This window comes from Astatotilapia calliptera, chromosome 17, assembly GCF_964374335.1.
Source record: "Astatotilapia calliptera chromosome 17, fAstCal68.1, whole genome shotgun sequence".
Taxonomy (NCBI): Eukaryota; Metazoa; Chordata; class Actinopteri; order Cichliformes; family Cichlidae; genus Astatotilapia; species Astatotilapia calliptera.
In genome coordinates this window covers 17224402-17247787 of record NC_137438.1, presented here as the reverse complement: position 1 = coordinate 17247787, position 23386 = coordinate 17224402, and the positions used below count along the sequence as shown (strand labels likewise).

Here is a 23386-nt window from a genome sequence, read left to right as displayed (position 1 = left end):
TCTCTAGCTTCATCAGGACAGATTTTAGGTTGTTGAATAACTTTTGGAGGTCCACAGAGGAGGCTGAAAGCTCCAGAATTAGGAAATAAATTATTTTTTATTTATTGCATTTTTTGGTCATATTGACAAAAGTTGCTTTAAGAAATTTTTCTTTACGTTTTTTTGACAAGCATTCTTCAAAAAAAAAATCCAACAACAGAGTTATTGTTTCCTAAATATTGTTTATTTTTTATTTCATTTAGACTTTTTCGTTTTAGTTCAGTTTAGTTTCCAGGGAGAATTTACTCCTTTAGTTTTCATTATTTCAAAAATGTTTCGTTTTTAATAGTTTCGGTGTTATTAGTTAGTTTTAATCTTTATTAAGTACAGGCACTACAATATAAACTCTGAACTTTCTGAAAGCAGTGACTCTCAGCAAACACGTTTTCTCATCAGTTGTAATGAAATCTGATCTCAGATATTAAAAGCATATTTCCTCCGTATCGTTTTTGCATTTTGGTTTGCTTTCTAAGTTCACAAAATCGTTTCAGTTTTAATCTTTTAAAGTTTTATTTTTATATAACTAAAATGTTTTCACCAAACCTCATTCAAAAATCAGCCACTTTTAGATTTTTTTTTTCTACTGTGTTCCGTCGTTTATTTGCTTTTCGGGGATCAGATGTCAGCACGAAGTTTTTTTTTATCATGAAGCCTCTCACCCATCCAGCCAGTTATAGCCCAGCTCTGACGTCAGCTGCTGAGTCCTGAGTTGGTCCAATGAGAACCGTCCGGGACTGGGACTGGTCCAAGGTGCTTCTCCTCTCCTGCAGATCGAGGAAAGCACAGTAGCGAAAGGACTCCTTCAGCGGGATTCAGGAGCCTGCTCCGGGCCGGGTCGCTGTCAGCATGCGGAGCTGAGCAGGGATGGAGGCGCGGAACTGCGGAGTCCGACACATGAACGCTCTGAGTCTGCTGCTGGTGTGCGTGTGCCCGCTGTGCTGCAGGGGCAGCTGGATGTAAGTATGTTACAAAATACACACACACACACACACACACACACACACACACACACACACACACACACAGCTCCAATGACAAACACACACACACACACACAGCTCCAATGACAAACACACACACACACACACACACACACACACACACACACACACACACACACACACACACACACACACACACACACACACGCTAAATAAAAGCCCAAGTTTTCTTCAGCTGTCTCGTGCCAAAGCGCGCGCTGGCACGGAGCCGTCAGAGTCATGCGTGAAGACGTTTATGGAGATGAAGCTCCCGGAGGAGCACACGGAGCCAGCTGGCTGTGAGCTGCAGGGCAGCGGAGAACTTGAGTGCAGAGTCCGCCTGGAAAACAGCGAATTCACCGGCTCAGCCTACAGGAGCATTAACGGTGTCGTTAAAGAGCGCCTCTTCTTTCGTGCTCATTAAAAGCTTCTCGCGCTCACAGAAATGCGCGCAGACTCGGTGTGACCTCTCTGTGACCCTCACACACTCAGCTGATGAGGTTTGGATCTCGTTTTTGGCTGAAACGCGCGGATTTTCCACGGTAATGTCCAAGAATCCGAATTTTGCGCGTGCACAGACCGTTTCTAATCCGCAGCAGCAGCGCACGCGCGCAAGAGACCTGCTCTACGCCAAGAGCCTGATAAAAGGCGCAGATGAGCGCCGAGCCGGGGGGGTTGGGCTCGGAAATCAGATGGGGGGCACACATACACAGCGACCACTTTCTCTAATATGTGTTTTATTTTAGTATAAATACAGCAAGTATTTACACGTTTCATATAAGCACACTCTCGAAGTTTCTTATCGATTTCGGCCCGAATAACGGAACATCTCAGGTACATACAAGCGTTCATTTAGATGTTACGCTGTATGATAAGCAACCCCGCAGCCAGGAACGCTGCACAACGTGACGTCAGAGTTAGTGCTTCACTTCACACCTGTGCAGGATGGACAGGTAATAAATGAATAAATCAGAGGTGTGCTGTCTGAACTTTTCCTTATTTTAAATAAAGTTTTGCTGATTTCTGTCGACAGGTGGCTCGGTGTGACGTCACCGGGGTTGGTGGAGAAGCTGGGGTGTTCCAACCTGTCTCTGAGCCCCCGGCAGCGCGAGCTGTGCAGCAGGAAGTCCATCCTGCTGCCGGGAGTCCGGGAGGGCGCGCGCCTCGGGGTGGCCGAGTGTCAGAGACAGTTCAGGCACGAGCGCTGGAACTGTTCCACCAATCAGAAGGTGCCCGTGTTCGGGCACGAGCTCACGAGCGGTGAGTAAGATCACTTAACGGGGGTGGGGACTCCTCCCTCTGATTCACCTGGACGCGTGACTGCTCAGGTGAAGCAGGACCGTCATGGAGCAAATACAGGCTTCACTCATCGACAGAGATGGGCAGTTACGCGCGTTCCGATTACTTTTTTCAAGTAATGATTATAGTAAAGGATTACTATTGTAAAAATGCAATTAGATTAGTGTTACTTTCCCGTAAGAACGCTGTATTCAGTAGCGGTTTTTAATACGGGCGACACGGGCGACATCGTGGTGGGGGGCGGCATCAGGGGCATCGGCAAAAAAATAAAAATAAAAAATTGCTCGTACTGATGCTGCCCCCACATCAGCCAGCGCATATTGGGAATGGCATAGGCACCGATCGGTTTTCTATCGCCCATTTGCTGGGAGTAAGGGCGCCCTCCGTTTGCGAGGTGCGCCACAGGGAGGAGAGGGCGGGGCGGCGGGGGATTCACTGACTGGCTGGAGCAGCATCTAATAACCAACTCGCAGAATAAAACAAAACAAAAACAAACCAACAAACACGAAAACACCAGACATTATGATACAGACTTATAATTTGCACCGATGTTTTTCCTCGGTGCGCCTGCTCGCTGCTGAAGTCAAAGTAAACTTTATTGTCATCTCCGCTACATACAGGCCAGTATATAGAGAGACGAGACGACGAGGCTCCAGTTACAGCAGTGCAAGTAAACAAACAATAAATATAAGAAGAGTAAGAAAATAAATATACACTTTAGGACCAGGGGTAAAGGGATCAATAACAATTTAAAATTTATAGTTTGATGATTTAAAGTCTCACACACAACCCGTCGAAAAGGGAGGGGCCGGCTGCTTCCAAATAGTGCACATTTCATTCATAATGATGTAAATCCAAGCCCATTATGTATTCATGATTTGAATCCTGGGTTGTGTGAAATCCCAGAAATAAACCCTAGACAAAGTGAATCTGTGAACTAAGGTGTAGGTGTGTTAGATCATGTTGTGGTGATCCTCGAGTTGGGGGATTTGTGTTCATACTGGAGTGCAAAATTAAAGCCAACGTAAGATGGACAAGAAAAGTTCAAAGTCATCAGGTGCTCAGTTTAGAAAAAATAGAAACGAAGAGGAAGAAAAACGAGCAAAACATACAGGTAAGCAGATGTGTCATTGGATATGGCAGGTCATCCTGAAACAATCAGAATCAGAATACTTTATTAATCCCTAAGGAAATTATGTGCGTTACAGTTGCTCCAAGAAGAAATGGTAAAAATAGCAACAGTAACAGACTAAACTCCAAACAATACATTATGTTACAGATTTTAATATTAATTAGTCATTGTCAGTTGTTGATTCATCCCGTTCTCATTGTATGACGAATTATGATGGCTGCTTGGTAGCTGTTTGCATACTATGCATACTCTCTCTCTCTTCATGTGTGTGTTTCTATGGCGAAATTCAGTGTGGTTCCGACAACAGTTTTATGTTAATGTACAATCCTTAATATGTTTTGTGTGTGTGTGTGTGTGTGGGGGGGGGGGGGGGGGGGGTGTTCGCCCGGGGCGCCAAACAGGCTAGGACCGCCACTGGCTGTATTACTGGGTTACTAAACCCTGATTTTGTTTGTCAGTGTCTTATGACAGTGACGTAATAGCATGCGACGTCCGTGGCAGCAACAGACGTGTGCAGATCAACAGTGCGGGAGAGAGTGCGACCGTGCGGTGTTTAAAGCTTGGAAGTACTTACCTTACTTTGAGTTTGATTCATTAGTGTCTGCTGTACACTCTGCGTGTGAAAAAAACTTCTTTCTACAGCAAAAAATTAAACTACAAATCATAGCAAGCACCCAGCACGCTGCCACAGGAATGTGAAATTCACAGAGAAATCCCCAGATCCTCCCCATTGACATGACCGCTGCAGCACTGGGAAAACCTGCGACGGCCCCACTCCTGCGAAACTGGTGAAAATAAGATTTAAGAGCGACAGGGCTAAGTGATGCTGAATCTTCGATTTTATTCATTTTTTGCTGTGTTTAACTTGCATTTATTTGAAAGAGTGATTGTAAACACAAAAAATAATTTATTTTATATGCTGGAATATGCAGATTGGTTTAAATCTGGTTTTCAAATCTGGTTTAAATGTAAAAAGAAATTCTTCTAGTCAGAGACAGTTGAATATAATTTAGTTTTTGCTTGATGAAATGTGCATAAAGTTAAAAGATTAAAACTAATAAAACAAGTTTTAAAAAGAGAATTTTCAATATTATATGATGGATTATGCAGAAAAAAATAGAATTAGGCTGAAAGGTCTATTGCTTTATTACATATTCAGGTTGTTTATCATGTTTTTAAAAAGTAACTAAGTAATAAAGTAACTAATTACTTTTGAAAATAAGTAATCACTAAAGTAAAGGGATTCGGAGAAATAAAGTGATTTGGAGAAGTAACTAATTACTGTTTTTAAGTAACTTGACCACCACTGCTCACTGAAACTTTATTTGTTCCAAAGCTCTCCAAAAGCAGCCACAGAATCCTACTGAACAGTGGCCGTTTTAGCTTGCTTCTGATTGGCTGAAATGAATCTGACTGAAACCATGTATTTTTTTCCACTCAGGCGTGTGTTAGCTCAGCTTCTCTGAGAATAGATTCGATTTTTGTATAATGTGCGCCAGGTGAGTTTAATTAGGGGACAAACTCCAGAGCCAACCAGTCGAGAGACAGTAAAAGAGGAAACAAAATAAGTCTGGTTAGGTGAGGCAGAGTGAGGAAAAGGGTAAATAGAGTAGGAATTTTTACAACAACAAGGCATTCAGTAACACCATCAAGGGTCACAGTGTGAGAGGTCAGAGGTCGCTGAGAGTAAAATCAGCTTTTACAGTCTGAGGAAAAACACTGGTTAACAAACTTATGTGTATCTGTGATGGTCAGAGTGCACATAAACCCATAATGTAGTCACATGACCTCATTTCATTCAATGACTTGTAAATTAAATTCATCAAAGAGAGAAATTTTCTCCTTCAGTTAAATTTTCAGACTTCAAAGCAGAAAATTCAGGTTTCAGAAATCGTTTAAATCTTTTTCTGCAGTTCCTGTCTCTGCCTGTAGAGGGCAGCGCTCCCTTTAGCACCAATACCAGTCTTAGCGATAAATGATTTCTTCACTTCCTCAATGTGACCAGAATACTTCAGACAGCGCGTCTGAATATGAGACTTTACAGAGACTACAGACTGTGAAACTCACAGAGACTGCACCTCAGTCTGAAAAACCCTCCATCCATATATCCATCCATTTTCTTCTGATGATGAAAATGTATGTGAAGTGATGATATGAAATTAAAATAAGCATAAATATTAAAACATTTACACAGACTTTAAATATTTTATTTTAATACACTTTTAAATATAAAATCTATTAATTATATATTAAATTATTAGATAGCCAGTGAATTTTAACTGACTGCTAACACTGCTAACACTGACTGCTTTTAGTTCTGGACTGAAAGATAAAAGCAGCTGGAGTGTGACCAGTACAGAGTGGTTCTGCCTTCATTTCTGAGGGGTACTCTGAATCAGGTGAAGATTGTTAACCAATGAGCAAAGAAGCATCTGAGACGATGAAAGTATACCTCATGAAACCTCCTGAAATAAGTGTCATGTCTGCCCATTCTGTCACTGCAGGAACCAAAGAGACAGCGTTCATCTATGCGGTGATGGCAGCAGGGCTCGTCCATGCCGTCACGCGCTCCTGCAGCCAGGGCAACATGACGGAGTGCGGCTGCGATGCTCGGCTGCGGGGCGGCGGCTCAGCAGCAGAGGGCTGGCACTGGGGCGGCTGCTCAGATCACATCCAGTACGGGACGTGGTTCAGCCGCAAGTTCATGGACCACACCTTGAAGAACATGTCGACGAGCCGCAGCAGCTACACGCTGAGCACCATGAACCAGCACAACAGCGAGGCCGGGCGACAGGTGAACGTCGACGACTCAAACTAAAGCTGAAAGTCTAAAGGTCCAAGGTGTGATTAACTTCCTGTTTGCATCCTGCAGGCGATCAACAGGACGATGTCCACAGACTGTCGTTGTCACGGTGTTTCTGGCTCCTGCGCGGTGAAGACATGCTGGAGGACGATGGCGCCGTTTCAGCGGGTCGGGACGTATCTGAAGGACAGATACGAGCACAGCGTGCAGGTGACGGAGCGATCCAAGAGGAAGATGAAGTGGAAGGACCAGCGGCGTCTCCATGTGGACAAACACCAGCTCATCTTCCTCAACAAGTCTCCAAACTACTGTCTGGAGGACAGGCGGCGGGGCATCGCGGGCACCAGAGGGCGCCGGTGCAACCGGACATCCACGGGGCCGGACAGCTGTAATCTGCTGTGCTGCGGCAGAGGATACAACACACACGTGGTCAGACACGTCCAGCGCTGCGAGTGCAAGTTTGTGTGGTGCTGCTACGTCCATTGCAGGCGCTGCGAGAGCATGAACGACATGCACACCTGTAAGTAACACACCTGGAAACAGAAACACGTGGAACACGTAGCTTACCTTCATTCACCTCAGCATGATACCTGGTAATAGAAGAACACCTGGAATAAAAGAAGGATTTGTGGGAAGAGACAAATTGGACATCTGGATCTGAAAGAGTGTAAACATAAGAAGGACTGAACCTCTCAGGTGAAGACAGATCCTCCTTGGACCAATCTGAGGTCAGCAGTACTTGGTACATTTACAGCAGCACATGGCACAGCTTCACCTTCTCTCTTGATAACATCACCATTAGAGTAAACCTGCAGAAGAGTCACAGAAGAAATGGGTGAGCAGCTGCCTGAGGGCCGAGCAGTGAAGGTGAAGCCTTAAGTTTACCTGTCGATGTGGCGAGGAGCTCAGAGCGGAGCTGCTGCTCCATGTGGAAAGATCCAGGTGAGCCACGTGACAGCCTCCTGCATGCCTCCTGTGTGAGCTGTTTCATGTTCACCTGTGAGCAGCAGACCCAGGACAGGACTTTACTGCCTGAACGTTTAAATGTTTCAGACTGGACAGACTTCTCCAACGTGATGTTTCTGAAGCATTCAGAGTGCCACCAGGAGGAGGATCAGTGCTGCTGCACACTCAATCTGAAGATCTAAATGACTGAAGCACACCAGATGGACTCCTGATCAGTCTCACCAGTTCTGCAGCCCACAGACTGATTTCATATTTTAAAATAAAGATATTTATGTGTAAATAATTTTTAAAAGTTGATTATTTGGTATGGAATCATATTTTTATAATTTCTGTCCAAAAAGAATCAAACTGACATCAGAAGGTGAAATGATCCCGTAAATGTGGACGTGAAGAGTTCCTTGTTCAATTTCTGTTGGCAAACTTTATTAACAAAAACATGAAAACAACAGAACAAAAAGCTGTGAGTCTGTTTAAAGGTTCCACACAAATACGGTTTATTATACTTTGACTAATAAAAAATAAAATGCCTGGTAGAGAAAATGTTAGAGGAGATTTGGTTCAGTTTGTCTTTAACAAACCAGAAAACTCCTCACAAGATATTCCAGAAACATTCCCAAAAAGGCATCCTGAAAGAAGGAAACCTTGTGAATAATCCAGAAACAGGAAATACTACATTCCAGCTGGAAGTACAGCAGTATAGCTGTACAGGCAGCTGATGATGTAGAGTAAAAGTACTTCATTACATCTGATCACAGAAGGCCCTGCCTATTCTGCCTCCACCTCACCCAAGAAGAGTCTTCTTTTTGATTTTTGAATAAAAGAATGATTAAAGACATCAGAAAGATGTAAATATAACAAGCATATAAAACATATTAAGCCTGCACAGCTTTGTTCACATGGATGTGTTTAAATAAAGTTAGGAGAAAGTATCCTGTCTGTCAGTTGGTGATGAACGCATCCATCACTTCTTTCATTTGACAGTTTAAACAGCAGGAACAAAAGAACAGCTGATGAAACATCAGACCGTAGAAACAATTTGAGAAACATTCAAACTGATCTGAACTGTGCACAGCTCTCTGAGCTCTGCAGCAGCTCGATTCTTTTCTGTTTCAGCCGTTCAGTTGCAAATTTGCTGCTGTGCTTGGATCTTTGTCCTGCTGATGACCCAGGTTGGTCCCAACTTTATCTGTGGGACAGATGGCCTCACACTGAAGAACCACAAAAGAAGTTCAAGGTGCACTTAGATCATCATCCCTTCTCCACCGTGCTGACACTTGATCCAAGCTGTTTGCTGTGCGTGATGGACAAACATCTACATTTGGTCTCATCTGTCAAAGGATGTTGTTCCTGAAGTCTTTGTTCAGATGCAGCTTTACAAACCCGATCCCTGCTGTTATGTCCTCTTACTGAGAAGAGGCTTTCTCCTCCAGCCCCTCTGAACAGCCATTCCTGTTCTGCCTTTTTCTAACCATGCTGTCATGAACTCTAACCTTTAACCTGCTAACTGAAGCCTGTAGAGTCTGAGATGTAGCTCTTGGAATGTAGTTTTTTATTTTTTTGATCAGTCTAACCCTGTAAATAATTTACTGTAACATAAACGCCTGAATGGACCACACCTTCAAACTGCTAAAATGTGTCCTTTGGTAGAGGAGCTCAGACCGACGATGACGATCAGTTAATCAGTGCATTGATCATCAGCACATGGATGCAGTAAGGCTGGACTCTGCAACAGACAGACACCACAGTGCCCTGAGTTTTAGGATCTGTGCATTCCCAGAGTGTAAATTAGGGGTGTAAATGAGGGGTGTAACGTCTGTAACATCAAAAAAATGATCGTCCTGCTCAGCTGATCTCTGAGCTCAGTGAACTTTCTCCTGACCAATTTCAGTTCTGACTGAATCCAACATGGAGTTCATTTTGTTCGAGTAGCACAGCAAGGACTGATCGTGTGTACCTCAGATAAACTATTTAAACTTTGTACTTATTCATTATTCTTATATTCAGGCCTTCAAACCTTCAGGCATAGTTGCAGGGTTCAGGTTTGGGTTGAGGCCGCGGTCTCGTTGCATGTTGCTGAGTCAGAGAGGGTCCTCACAAAGACAGGAGTGTGTGTTATCAGCAGTGTGTGATGATGAGGCAGAAAGATTTGGGGAAAAAGTGAAAACATGTTCTTATTTACACTCCAGGATTTCCTGCCATTCTTACTGCACATTACTGAACAGGGTATGCCAGGCACAGATCCAGGGGCCCACAGGGTCAGGGGTCACACCCAGGCTCCTGTGTGTGATCATCTGCTGCCCTCAGCTTCTCCTCAGAAATCAAACATCTGCATTCCTGCGTGTTCACATTCACACATTCATACACACAGAAACTTTATAGCGAGCATGTCGACCGCGGCACTGCCGTCGGTGTGAGGTCAACGCAGGAGTGACGATTATGGCAACCTGAGACCAACTGAACTGTGTATGTGTGTGTGTGTGTGCGTGCGCCGGTGTGTTTGTGTGTGAGTGTGTTTCTGTATATGTGTTTGTGTATGTGGGAGTGTATCTGTGTGTCTCTGTGTATGTGTGTGTGTGTGTGTGTGTGTGTGTGTCTCTGTTTTTAAGGTCTGAAACACAGACACACAGAGTGTTGATTTTGTGTGTGTGTGTGTGTGTGTGTGTGTGTGTGTGTGTGTGTGTGTGTGTGTGTGTGTGGGTCAGTGTGTACCTCGGACTCGGCAGTTTCCTTTGAGTTTGGTTTTTCAGGAAACACATGAGGGATGATAAAGGAGGAGGAGGCGGCTCAGAGGCACAGGAGCTGAAAAGAGTTGGCGGGGATAAGTTGGAGGGCAGAAGAGATGGAGGTCCTGCAGAGCGTCCGGCTGCTGTGTGTCTCTCTGATGATGATGATGATGATGAGTGAGCTGAAGATGTCAGCTGCTGCACAGGTAAGCTCGTCCGCCTGTTTTTATTCATGGAGTTCGTTCAGCTTCAAACTCAAAAACTGAACTCGGCGGTTCAGATGTAAAAATCTACATGAGCTTCAGGATGTAAAAGTTTGGACACTGGTTGTCGTGCGTCAGCGTCTCTGTGAAACTTTGAGTAGATGAATCTGAGAGCCCTTCCTCACATCAGCTCAGAAAGAGCTCCATTTATTTTAGTTGTGCTGTCCTGTTTGAAGCTTCATCTGTGATAACTTCTGGTTTTCTGATATCTTACATAGCGATGTGTTCTCTGACTGAAATATTATGAGCTGCAGACTGAAGCACTGCTCACATCATTTGCTCTGACGTTCACTTTCTGGGGAGGGGGAGTCACCTGAGAGTGTGGACGCAGTGGGAATAGCCCCAACCCTCATTCAAGAAGCTTTACATTCACATAAACAATGTGAGAAATAACTAGTGTGGGGTACTCAAGCAGAATGTTGCCATGGTTACAGGCAGTACTGTGTAGTATTATGTGCTCTGTATAAACAGATCTTCAGTCTGATATGTGCTGGTGCAGCCAACAGCTGGAGTATGAGGTACCTGCAGCAGCCTGCTCAGGTCTGCAGAGCTGCAAACAAAGAAACACAGCAGAGACTGCAGGAAGAAGCCGCACATGCCAAAGACTAAAGCTCCGCCCACACAGGAATAGCTGTGCAGCAATGCGATGACTGTTGAACTTCAGTGAAGTTGGAGACTTATAGAGATGACACAGAGCGGATCGATTAGTGGAAGCCGCGTGTTTAGATAAGCTGATACTGGAAACTGAGCGGGAATCACATCAGAGGTTATCTCAACAGCCAGAGCCCGCTGACAAGCAACTGTCACCGAGCAAAGGCAAAAAGGAACCAGTTTATCTGTCAGCAGCTGATTCCCATCTGAACCTGCAGGCTGTAACAGGAAGTCATCATCGGCCCAGGAGCTCCGTGTCCTGTTTGCCTCCTTTGACCGTTTCCTGGGTGGAGCTGATGGAGCAGATAACCACAGCTGCTATTACAGTTATTACACTTACTTCCTGTTCCAGTCGAGCCACCAGCAGCAGTCTTTGGTTTTCAGGTCCAGAGGAGGAGGTTTAATAGTTTTACAAAGTGATGAGTTGAACTTTTCCACACTGCTACCTTCTAGTTTACCTGCACGCTGACAGTGTGTGGAGCACTGAGCTCCTGATTGGTTGGAAATCGTCCTGCTAAGAGCTGCAGCCACACACTGCCAGCACAGTTTCACTCACACAGCGTAGACATTGATGAAAGACACTTTTCTTTTCTTTTTTTTTCAGAACTTTTGCTCCAACTCGACAGTGCTCCGCACTCGCACGATGTGCCACTCCTGCACCATCAGCCAGCTGATCCTATGCCCATCAGGATTCAAACCCACGCCCAGATCCAACGCCCAGGACTGCAAGTGAGCACCACATAGCACAGGTCCACTCAAAGTCCTCATTGTGGTTCAACTGATGGTTGAAACAATAAACTGTGATTAGCTTCTTTGCACAAATTCAAATACCTCCACAATTTCACATCAAACATCACAACTCACACAAGAAACTTTAAAAGATCTCCACATCACCTCTTTAATAATTTTCTATTGAATTTACAGTTAACAGTTCTGCTGTCGAGTCAGGGTTCAAAACAGTCCTTCTGCGTATCACACTGAGCCACAGAGCAGCCTCTCCATCTGAATCAGGCTATATAAGGACCCCTCCCCTCCCTCACCCACCTCCACCTGTAAGAGGAGAGAGCCTTGCTGTCCTGGATCCCAACATCAGCAGCCACTTTACCTCCAGTCTGTCTGTCTGTTCTGCAGGTACTACATCAACACTCCCAGCATGAAGCTGCCCCTCAGTGGCTGCTCCTTCGAGTGCTACAAGGAGGTGGAAATAAAGAGCTGCTGTCCAGGTTACTGGGGCCCCGACTGCATCGGTCAGTACCGACACACCAGCTCGTCCTCAAAGAGCCAAAAAGCTTTTATTTAATCATTATGTTATATTCAAAAGAGGCTGTATGAATGTGTGAGAAGCATGTTGTATAAAGTGATTTGAGTAGAAAGGTGCTGTACAAGAATCAGTCCGTTTACCACATATAATGTTAAAAGGCTGCAAAATAACAGGCCTAACATTTGTAGTGGGGAGTCTATTGTATTAAAGAATGGAAAAATGATCCTGTTACCACAGGTGTGTAAAGTCCAGCACCGCAACGCAGTCTGCCTTTACAAATGTGTGAGAGAGAGCAGGTGTGGATGTTGCTGTGAGGCAGGCTGTGAACTTTCTTCAGCTTTCAGGCGCCTCAGCGGCTCAGACAAGAAGTAAAGGAGCATGCGAAGTTACAGAGCGGTGCCATCGAGTGCGTAAAAGTTGTGAGTGTAAAAGTCCTGCTGACTCAGGAGCTGCTGAGCTTCAAACCTCCTCCAGCGTTAACATCAGCACAGAGACTTCACAGCCGAGCAGCTTCTGTAAGGGTGATGTGAGGGTGGACGGGCGCTTTGGTCCATGTGCTACATTTAATTCAATACGTTTAAATTTAAAGAAGTTTAAAATGTAAATTTGTGACTGTGATAATTTTTGTATTCACTCATTGGTCATAGCATGCTAGCAGCAGCACACTCGGTCTGTCCAGAAATTCACTACAAGACTTCTCGGTGGTCTAAAGAAACTGAGCTCTGGCTTCCAGGTGACTTGTGTCACATTTTCAGTTCTGTAGGAACCAGATCGTCCTGCAGGAACCAGAAACTTCCTCCCCATTTCCTCTGGTCAGACGCTGTCAGCAGGACTGGAATCTGCTTACTCAGTGGACACCCCCCCCCCCCCCCCCCCCCTCCATGCGTCTCATGCCTGCTTTATCTGTTCAAAGCAGAAAAGTAATGCTCAGTTTTTTCTGCTCCTGAGAGCTGACACACCTGAACCTGGGGTCTTCTAGGACTTTGCTTGTCCTCCATCCACCCCCAGCTCCACCTTCACTGAAGACTCTGCCACTAGAAACGCAAAAAAGAAAAAAAAATCACTGAAACTCTTACAAAGTTTTCACAGAAAACCCCAAAGCAATCCTCCAACAAGTGGAGGAAGTCGTTGTTACGTAAAAGTACCTTTAAAAGTAAAAGTCCTGATACTCATGTGAAAGTATGAGTAATATCATAAAAAATACTTAATTATAACAAGTAAAATGTCTCCTGAGTATGAGAACCAGTATATATTTGATGGTCATCGCTGTGCAGTCATGTGAAAACAGATTTTTTTTTAAACTATGTTCACTTTCAAATGTTTGGTATCAAACAGAAGTTATTTTCATTATGAACTGTTGATCATTTCTCTGGTCCGGCTCCGACCTTCCGGTCCTAAGTGACGCTGCCATAAACTGACTTAGCATCAAAGTAATGATAAAATAATACAGGCACATGTTCAAATACTTAAAAATATAAGAAGGATTTCTTCATAACTTTCAAAGAGGAAAAAAAACACCCAGGAATGAACGATCCTGGTATCCGTGCTTCCTGCGATGCTATCCTGTGATGCTGTGGTGGTTATTTGTTCTGTGAGCGGAAGAGGGGAAGGGAAACAGATGATGGTGATGTGATGACATGAAGGAGGATGGCAGGAAGTGTGTGTGTGTGTGTGTGGGGGGGGGGGGTCTGTTTCCTCATAGAAAACACAACAGCAGCGCTCCACAATCATGAAGCGTCAGCTTCCTGTTCACACCATGTGCCCGTTCTCTTTCAGAGTGTCCTGACCAGGCCGCCAGACCCTGCAGCGGCAGAGGCATCTGCTCCGCTGGACTGGGAGGGAATGGGACCTGCAGCTGCCAGGTGACCTCACACACCTGTTCTCACCTTACACACCTGCTCTAACTGTACATCACACTCCTGCTCTCACACACCTGCTCTCATAGAATAGATGTTTATTTTCGCTGTTACAAGAACAATGAAAGACAGTGTCACCTCACACACCTGCTCTCACATCACGTCACACACCTGGTGACAAAAATCAGCTGATTTGCAGGTAAATTGGAGTGAGAAAGCAAAGCTGATTGGAACACAGACAAACCAAAAAATAAAACAAACTACAATAACGTGAAAGCAGACTGACACAATCACTGTAATCTGCAGTCTTCACGTGAGTTTGTGTCCATATAAATGTATATTTAGGACGTAATCATATATCTGGGTTTATTGTCATAAAGAAGGCATAATATTAGAACCTTGAACAACACTCACTGTCCACAGAACCAACAGTAAATGACCTCAGAGCTTCTAGATTCTAGAGCCCTTTAGAACCTTAGATCTCAGACTGTTACAGGAACCCAAGAACCCTGTGAATAATCAAACCCCATAAATGTGTGTGTTGCATCGGTGGTTGGCTGAAAGGTTTAAATAATTAATGACCGTAAAAGCAGAACCCCTCGACCTTTGAAAAATACATCGGTATACAGGTTCCTGTAACAGGACCCAGCAGCAAACTGTTTGCATTAGAAATCTGTCTCTCTACAGGCCAGAACCACGGCTCTCTTAAAGTTTACCCATGATGTCACATCCTGTTTATCATTGTTTTTAATTGTGTGTGTGTGTGTGTGTGTGTGTGTGTGTGTGTGTGTGTGTGTGTGTGTGTGTGTGTGTGTGTGTGTGTGTGTCCAGGAGGGCTTTGCAGGAACTGCCTGTGAGGACTGTGCACCTGGACGGTACAGCCCCACCTGTAGCTCAGGTAACGTCATCTCCAGCTGTGACAGATGCACTGAGTTCTCAGGAACCTCTGACCCACCGTAATTCTGTTTACACTGTTTGCAGTCTGCTCCTGTGTCCACGGCCTCTGTGCTTCTGGAATAGTGGGCGACGGCCGATGCACCTGTTTCTCTGGATACACGGGTCCCAACTGTGACCAAGGTCAGTCCTCCTGCTGGTACCTTTACATTCACAGGTAACTCCACCTGCAGCAGGTGTCCCGCTGTGTTGTCTGGTCCTTCTCCTGATTTGGTAACATGTCAGCTTATCTTTTCCTGTTTCCTGTTACCTATACAGTTTCTGCATTTGCCTGCACCCTGTCACCTGTGCTAACACCTGTATTGTGTTTCAGAGTTACCAGAGTGTGCAGCTCTCAGCTGTCAGCAGAACTCTCGCTGTATTGAAGAAGCTCTGACGGGGCAGTTAGTGTGCCAGTGTCTACCCGGCTACCAGAGAGCAGGAGCCAAGTGTTTATGTGAGCTTATATGTACCCCCTTGGTGCTCTCTCTCTCTCTCTCACACCTCTAGTTCTCTCTCCCGTCTGTGGTCAGTGTAAATGTCACAGTCTTTGAGTCTCTGTGTGCTCCAGCTTTGTCTTTCTCACTTTGTCACTTTGTCTTTCTCAGCCATAAATCCGTGTCTGCAGCGGGTGTGTCACGCTCAGGCCTCCTGTGTCCACACTGGACCAAACCAGCACCTGTGTACCTGCAATGAGGGCTACAGCGGGGACGGGCGGGTCTGCATGGCCATTGACCCGTGTCAGACCGATCGTGGCGGCTGCGCCGCTGAGTCTGCCCGCTGTGTGTACGATGGACCGGGCAGGGTAAAACATTTTGGCTGACCTTTCACATCATGTGTGTAACGAGCTGTGGCCCACAGGGGGCAGCGGCTTGCTGTCAGATGACCTTGTCAGTGACCTCTGAATCTGCTGTGCTCTGTGCTCTGTTCAGTCCCACTGTGAGTGCCTCTCTGGGTTTGACACTCTGTCGGGCGGTGGCTGCAGCCTAAAGAACTCCTGCACACCTGATTCCTGCCACCGGAACGCCAACTGCAGCACCGTGGGACCTGGACAAGTTGAGTCAGTCACTTTACTTTACTGAATGTCTGCATGGACCAATACCTGAATCTGCAGGCAGCAAGTAGCAGAGCTGCAGAACTGAGCCGTCACTTGCTGCTCTGTCCCTCAGGTGCGCCTGTCTCCAGGGCTACATTGGTAATGGTAAAGTCTGCATTGGGAACATCATGGAGCGTCTGAATGACCTGAACACAGAACCAGGAGGCCAGTGGACGGGTCAGCTGAGCAATGCCATCACTCTGTTTGGTATGTGGATTCAGTTTGAGGTGATTTGGTCCATAAAAAGCAGAAAACTTTCACTTCCTCAGCTTTAGCTCTCTGTGCAGGGACACATGTAAGCTTTTCCCTCTGGCCTACGGTGTTCTGGTGTGACCTGCCCAGTGACAGATATATTAAATAAAACTCAGTAAATAAACTAGCATTCATAAAAATTAAACTGATACAGAAAAATTATTTCAAGTTTCTCCTTTAAGCACTTTTATTTACCACATCCAGGACTTTTTTTTATAAGTGAGTTTTAAAATGTTTAATCTGGGTTCTGCATGGTCGCCCCTAAAGTAGCCTTCCTGTTCGATCCTGCTCTGTTTATTCTCCAGAACACATGACATAACCGACGTATCCCATGGTAAAACATAGGAGCGATGCTCAATTACTGCTCCGCTTTATTGGCAATGACAAGTCGTCAGCTAATGCACAACTTGTTTTTTGGAGGTATTCAGATGCGATCTGTGTAGTGAGACATTTTACAGATGGTCAATGAAGTCGTCTCACATGAAAAGAACTAATGTTGATGATTGTGTTTGTGTGTGTTTTGCAGGATCTTTGTCGTGGCCGCTGCAGAATTTGGGTCCGTTCACTGTTTTCATCCCGATAAATAAAGGCTTCAAGGGAACGCCGGTACGAATCCCTTCAAATAAACTGATCCACTTTTATCAGCAGCTAGTTTTAGCTTCCTTTTAACTTTAGAGCCACTTTTATGTTTCTTTCACACCCTGGCTTTGTTTTGGGAGCTCATCGTTCTTTGAGCTCCAGAGGAAAAAACACAATTCAATCAAAACGGGTTCAGTCAGGATTCAAACATCTGCCTTTACTCCTCTTACTAGGTGAGGACTCTGATAGCGGACAGGTCCAAAGCTACATACCTGTGTAAGATGCATCTGGTCGCTGGGATGATGCAGTTTGACACACTGAAGAAAACTGATGTCTTCTACACACTGACGGGAAAATCAGCAGAGACGGACACATCAGAGGGGGTGAGAGGCTTCATCACCAGCAGATTGATACAACATGAAGTGTAAACATGTCAGGGCACGAAGCAAAAAAATTAGGAAATATAAAAAAGATTTGAAACAATTTGAGGAAAGTGAGTGATGACTTGTTTTTTCACATAAGAAACAAACCAACCCAAAGCAAAATGCTAACCCAGAACCCGAACTAGAACCTGACCGAGACCCAAACTCAGACCCTTTCCCTAAGCAATTAAACAAATAACTTGACTGAATCCTGTTTTTAAACCCTTGGAAACACAATAAAGATGACAATAAATAGAGCATTCACAGACTTGGCTTACATCTGTTTATTGTAAGAATGAATTAAGATTTATAATCAAATAAGTGATGCACACAGTGGACACCAAGTCCAGTCTTAAGTACTTCAGAGACTTTTGATAACATGTGAAACTGTTACGGTCTTCACACTTCCAAATGTTAAAGTGGTAAGCCTCCAATGGCTTTGATAGAATTTTGTATTGTCAGATCTTCCTCTGGTTTCATTCCAGGACGCTCAAACCAAAATCCGTATCCATGGCGGCAGGAAGAAAGGTGTAATCATCCAGTCTAATGTTGTTGCATCTAATGGGATCATCCATATCATCAATAGGCTGATGGAAAGCGTGCCTCCCATCGTAGAAAGCAACACTGAGGTGGCAAGACTGAAAGATTTTAGTTTGGGTGTAAATGTGCTCAGCAAAGATAAACCTGTTCATTATGTCTCCATTCATCTCATTACATGAACACTTTGTTGTTCCACAGGAGAACCTGATGAAGATCGTTTCTGACTACGGCAAGTTTCAGACTTTCACCAGTTTATTACAGGTATAGACTTCTTTTCTTCAATACCAGGAACATCAGGCCATGAATACATGCAGACGCCAACTTTTTTATTCTCAGTTTAGAAGTTAATCACATCCTGTAACTTCCTGTATTGAGTCAATAACAAGTTGAACACTGGAAGACATTTTATTGCATGTCCCAATGTCCCAGTCACATTCCTGCCCACCAGAGGATGGGATCATTACATTATTACACTGGATCAGGGCTTTGTGTCAACACTGACACAGAAGATGTTTGGAGTGTGATATTTCTATGATCAGTTTTAGGTTCTGAACACAGATTAAATAGGAAATATTGCACTGATTTGTGGTCCTGCAGGATTAGACGTCTCTGATGTTCATGCTGCAGGAAGAAATGTGTAAATATTAGCAGAGTCAGGACCGAGAGTCGCCTGAATCCCACCTCAAACACGGTGCATGAGCATTTATCTTAGTAACACATTCGGGTGCATGAGGACCTGGTTCTTAAGTTTCTAAATTGATCAAACTGGACAATTTGTGCTCACTGCAGAAAACTCCTCTGGCATCTTTGCTGGACCAGCCGGGACCAATCACTGTGCTTGCACCCACCACTGCAGCATTTGATGCAATGATAGAAGAACACCTGAAGTATCTCATGAGCCCTGACGTAAGGATGGACACAAAAACTGACAAATTTGTAGTCTGTCATGAATAATTCACCAGACGATTGGTTCTGAATCCTCAGGGTCACAGCAAACTGCTGGAGTTTCTCAGGAACCACATTATTCCGGCCACTGCGGTGAGAGCGACAGTCCGCTGACTCGTTAATAATTCACGTTTGTTCCCTCTGACAGTTTTTTTTATCTCCCTGTTATGCAGCTGGAGATCTACAATGCTGTGTCAACCCCAAGATACGTGACAATGGCCAATCAGGTTCTGACAATCACCGTGATGGAAAATGTAAGTGTGGATTTCCACCATCTGTAACCCCCAACATCACCCCAAATCTCTGTCACAGTCACTGTTGAATACTTAAATAATATCATGAATCTTATAAAATAACAAAGGAGGGTGGAAAGTGTTTGGTTCTAAGTATGCTATAATACTGACATTATTGTTCCAATATCCTTTCTGTGTGTGTGTGTTAGTGCTGTTCATGCAGATTTAGTCTCTTTAATAAGCTTGCAGATCTTTTTAAATATTGCTGAAATTTATTTCACTTTCAACTTGAACATTTGAAATCTTGACATCAATAGAGTTTATTAATATTATTAATAGAGTTTAAAATACAATCCAGATAACAAAAATCCCTAAAAGTGCAGCGTTTTTATTTCTGTAATCATTTTCTGGAGAAATGAGTGTAATCAGTAAATATTCACCATGGATCCTGTAAGGAATACAGCCGTGTGACTTAAAGCTGACTGAACATCAGCTCCTGGTTTCTGTGTCAAACCTTCATCATCTAAAGAAAAGTTGAATTCACTCCTATTATCCGCATTTTAGTAAGACTGTTTTCCACACTTTCAACATGAGCTCAGGATTTCTGTCCGGTCGTCGTTTCACTGTTTCAGGGCCAGATCTTGGTTAATGGTGCAGCCGTGTTGGAGGCAGCTGTGGAGGCAAAAAATGGACGTCTTTATGTGATGGATGGAGTTTTGACTCCGCCCTCCATCGAACCTGTGTTGCCCAGTAGATGTGACATCACAGAGACTAAAATCATCATGGTGAGTTTAACGTCTAATGACATGATCGATTGACCCTAAATGTATATGTGCAGCGTATGAGGCTCAGTGTGAAAACAAAAGGCACTGAGCTCATGGAGCTCACATAGTTGGATCATCACACCATGCTACACTGTTGGACTCTGCCTCCATTGGATGAGTAAATGTATTTGATCAGTGAGGTGACTTTATCCCAGGAACAGAAACACGAGGACACTGCGAGATTCTGCCCCTTCACCTTTGAGCCCGCCCTAAAACACTGAAGCCCTTTGAGTGTGTTTGAGATATTTGATCAACTCATGTGTTTTTCAGGGTGAATGTGTCGCGTGTTCAAAGCTAATAATGACCCAATGCTCTTCTGGAGTTTTTACAGTAAGACTGAACTCACTGTGAAGCATCTGGATATTTATTCACTTCCCTTTCTTACTTTGAGCTGATTTAAAATATGATTATGCTGTCTTTATCCAGGGCTCTTCCACATTTGGATGTTCTTATATTTTCACCAAGGGCAACCCATCTGTTAAAGTCCCAGTGAAAGGCTGCTCTGCACACTGCAACTCAACGGTCACGGTACACACTTTAGTAAAACCAGGCAGTTTACTTCATGTTGGAACAGAAAGACACTGAAGCCTAGAAGATGTAACTTTGTAGAGGCCGTCAGAATAACCTCGTGTATATCCGTTCAGATTCCAGCGTGCTGTAAAGGTTTCTACGGTCCAGACTGCAGACCATGTCCAGGTGGATACCAGACGCCCTGCTCTGGACACGGGCAGGTCAGACATTCCCATAATTCCTTAATTACTTTATTTGGAAGAAGCTTTAGTGCTTTCTGTTCTTTGAACAGACTTTTTCCTGTTTGCAGTCCAGCGGTGACGGAAGGAAACTGAAATGTTTCAGTGTTTGCAGGGAAAGTGAGGTGTTTGGTTTATGGAGGAGGAACCTAAAGTGTGTTTTGTGCTTTTCAGTGTTCGGAGGGGGTTTCAAGAAATGGAACATGCAGCTGTGAACCGAACTTCAGCGGCTCACGCTGTCAGTACTGCTCCTCCTCCAACAAATATGGACCAAACTGTGACAGAAGTAAGTCTGACTCATACTTTGTGACGTCACACAGGCAGACATGATGTAAAGATGATGTACTTGTCTATCCTCAGCCTGCCCCTGTATCCACGGGCAGTGTGATAACCGTCCGGATTCAGACGGTCGGTGTAAAGTGGACTCGTGTCAGCAGGGTTACACCGGTCCTTTGTGTGATCGACAGACGGCCGCCTGCGGCGCTCAGGCTCAGTTTTGCCACGCACATGCTGACTGTGACTTCAGCCAGGGAACAGTCAAGTGAGTTTACCTGGATGGAGTCTGAGCTTTAACCCTGAGTCAGACGTCTGTAGTGAACAGTTATCTCGTACCACACATTATTCTGTACTGTGTCTTATTTTAGGTGTATTTGTAAAACTGGTTTCCAAGGTGATGGGATCACCTGTGTGGCATCTGACCCGTGTGCTCCACCCCACCGAGGTGGCTGCAGCCTGAACGTAAGTCTCCAGTTTTTATAGTGTAACTGTAAAAAACGCAGTCTGTTTCCTCACTGCTGCCCGTGCTGCATTCTGCCTCTTGCAGGCTAAATGTATAAAGACAGGCCCTGGGACTCACGTCTGTCAGTGTCTGACTGGATGGAGGGAGGATGGGGATGAGTGTCAACCAATCAACAACTGCAACAGTCCTGACAGAGGCGGCTGCCACCCCAACGCCACCTGTGTCTATGTGGGACCCGGACAGGTAAGGACACTGATATCAGCTGAGACGTGAATGGTGGAGATGTCACTGACGGATGGTTTATCTCATTAATGTGCTCTTACCCTGGGAATGCACCACTTCAGTCCGTCCTTAGGGTGGCAGTAAGGAGTGCAGTATTATTAAAACATGAGAGGGCCAGAAAATGTGAATCCTGAAATGTGGTTGATTATTCAAACTTACACTGGCCTATTTAAACTGGGGCCGTGCGGACCTCGGGGGGAATATTTCTTTTATCTCAGTTTTTTAACACGTTGTCGGTCAGTTTGTTCTTAATGATGTCACATCATTGTTTTTGGGAACCCCCCAGTCAAAAGCACCCAATTTTGCAGTTTCAATAAATGGAACTATTTATTCAGTTAATGTTTGCCACGTGGCAGTTTGTTAGTCTCAGGATCTTGCTGCTTCCTTTTGTAGATGATGTGGTTCTGTCAGCTTTATTTGCCTTCTGTAAAGATCTGGCACCTCTAATTCTGAGCCCATGGTTCATGGTTCCTCAGAAAAAAGTGGGGTGCCCACTTCAGACTGGAATTTTGTCCTGCTAGACCTCAGTGGAGTGTTCAATACTGTTGATCATAATATTCTATTAGAGCGACTAGAGCATGCTGTAGGTGTTACAGGTACGGTGCTGCAGTGGTTCGTATCATACCTCTCTGATAGACTCCAGTTTGTTGATGTAAATGGAGAGTCCTCTTCACACACTAAGATTAATTATGAAGTTCCACAGGGCTCTGTGCTAAGATCAATTCTGTTTACATTATACATGCCGCCTTTAGGCAGTATCATCAGAAGTGATTTGTGATCTGGTCCACCAGCACCAAAGAGTGAAGCTGTCTCCGCAGCAGTAATGTCCTGTTGTTATCTGCTCCTGTTCAGAGTGACTGCACCTGTAAGGCCGGTTACCAGGGCAGCGGGCAGGACTGTGAACCTGTGAACCAGTGTGTGACTGCAGACGGAGGCTGTCACTACTTTGTGAGTAGCAAAAACCAAGCAAATCCACTGAAAGCATCTTTTCTGCTAAAATCATTATGGGTCATACCAACAGCAACATAAAACAGGTCTTTTGCTTTGATGTCATTTGCCTGCAGCGCTGTGATCAGGGTGTCAAAGCCAGATTTGACTCCTTTAACTATATCTTCAATTTGACCATACCTGGTCAAACTGGTCTGTAGATTCACTCCTAGTAACTAAACCAGCCAATCATCGTTCCTCAGAGCCAATCAGAGGCTCTGCAGAGCTTCACTGAATTCCTTTAATTTTTTCAAAGTAAAAGACGTCTTGTGCATGATGTCTGTCTTGTACTGATAAAAATGACCGAAGCTAGGCCCTCGGTGACCGTGTCCCTGTTTAACTGTTTGTGTGTGCAGGCCAGCTGTCTCCTGCTGTCCTCTCAGTGGACGTGTGTCTGCGATGAAGGATATGTTGGAAATGGACACGTGTGTTACGGTACAGTTGAACAGGTGAGTGATGGCCAGGTTCAGTCGGCAGGATCGTGTCTTTGCTTCCAGCTGACTTTGTTTCCTGGTGATTTCAGGAGCTCAGCATCCTGCCTGAGGCCTCAGACTTCTTCACATGGATGACTGTGAGTATGTCACGTTTTACAGATGCATTATGTGCAGATTGTCATCACTTTGATTATTATACAATAAATGAAACGTGCAGTATATCACAAACTAACTCACACGTTTAGCACATGCTTCACATGCAGACTAGGCACCGTAATTATGCCACTGTAAACACAGTGTATCATATTCACTGATATTCATTCATACCACATGAAAACCCAATTAGAGCACATAAATATGGGTACAGAAAAATTATACATTTATGAATACTCTTAGCA

At 44.6% G+C, this 23386-nt stretch overlaps 2 protein-coding genes across 2 annotated transcripts in view; both read left to right on the top strand.

Annotated features, from left to right (window-relative positions):
• Nucleotides 1-767: 767 nt before the first annotated feature.
• On the top strand, nt 768-7502 carry wnt16 (wingless-type MMTV integration site family, member 16). The gene is made up of 4 exons (XM_026147133.2): nt 768-995; nt 2053-2279; nt 5955-6244; nt 6323-7502. The coding sequence occupies exons 1-4, from the start codon at nt 904-906 to the stop codon at nt 6779-6781; spliced, it is 1068 nt and encodes a 355-aa protein (XP_026002918.1). The 5' UTR covers nt 768-903; the 3' UTR covers nt 6782-7502.
• A 2491-nt stretch (nt 7503-9993) lies between these two features.
• stab2 (stabilin 2) overlaps nt 9994-23386 on the top strand; it is a 35456-nt gene continuing 22063 nt past the window's right edge. Inside the window, exons 1-28 of the mRNA XM_026147228.2 lie at nt 9994-10148; nt 11461-11585; nt 11988-12103; nt 13894-13979; nt 14805-14871; nt 14955-15050; nt 15241-15363; nt 15515-15711; nt 15839-15966; nt 16076-16209; nt 16781-16860; nt 17067-17216; nt 17741-17884; nt 17994-18056; nt 18585-18701; nt 18780-18833; nt 18914-18994; nt 19606-19758; nt 20068-20127; nt 20224-20325; nt 20442-20528; nt 20721-20832; nt 20907-21087; nt 21191-21284; nt 21370-21528; nt 22420-22515; nt 22911-23003; nt 23078-23125. Coding sequence (XP_026003013.2) covers nt 10059-10148; nt 11461-11585; nt 11988-12103; nt 13894-13979; nt 14805-14871; nt 14955-15050; nt 15241-15363; nt 15515-15711; nt 15839-15966; nt 16076-16209; nt 16781-16860; nt 17067-17216; nt 17741-17884; nt 17994-18056; nt 18585-18701; nt 18780-18833; nt 18914-18994; nt 19606-19758; nt 20068-20127; nt 20224-20325; nt 20442-20528; nt 20721-20832; nt 20907-21087; nt 21191-21284; nt 21370-21528; nt 22420-22515; nt 22911-23003; nt 23078-23125 — 3036 coding nt within the window. The 5' untranslated portion in view covers nt 9994-10058. The remainder of the gene's footprint in view (nt 10149-11460; nt 11586-11987; nt 12104-13893; nt 13980-14804; nt 14872-14954; nt 15051-15240; nt 15364-15514; nt 15712-15838; nt 15967-16075; nt 16210-16780; nt 16861-17066; nt 17217-17740; nt 17885-17993; nt 18057-18584; nt 18702-18779; nt 18834-18913; nt 18995-19605; nt 19759-20067; nt 20128-20223; nt 20326-20441; nt 20529-20720; nt 20833-20906; nt 21088-21190; nt 21285-21369; nt 21529-22419; nt 22516-22910; nt 23004-23077; nt 23126-23386) is intronic.

What these genes read in the sequence shown, in the direction of transcription:
- wnt16 (XM_026147133.2), top strand. Translation starts at nt 904, where the DNA reads ATGGAGGCGCGGAACTGCGGAGTCCGACACATGAACGCTCTGAGTCTG. An exon ending in TGCTGCAGGGGCAGCTGGAT is followed by an intron (nt 996 to 2,052) that starts GTAAGTATGTTA and finishes TTCTGTCGACAG; the next exon opens with GTGGCTCGGTGTGACGTCAC. An exon ending in CGGGCACGAGCTCACGAGCG is followed by an intron (nt 2,280 to 5,954) that starts GTGAGTAAGATC and finishes CTGTCACTGCAG; the next exon opens with GAACCAAAGAGACAGCGTTC.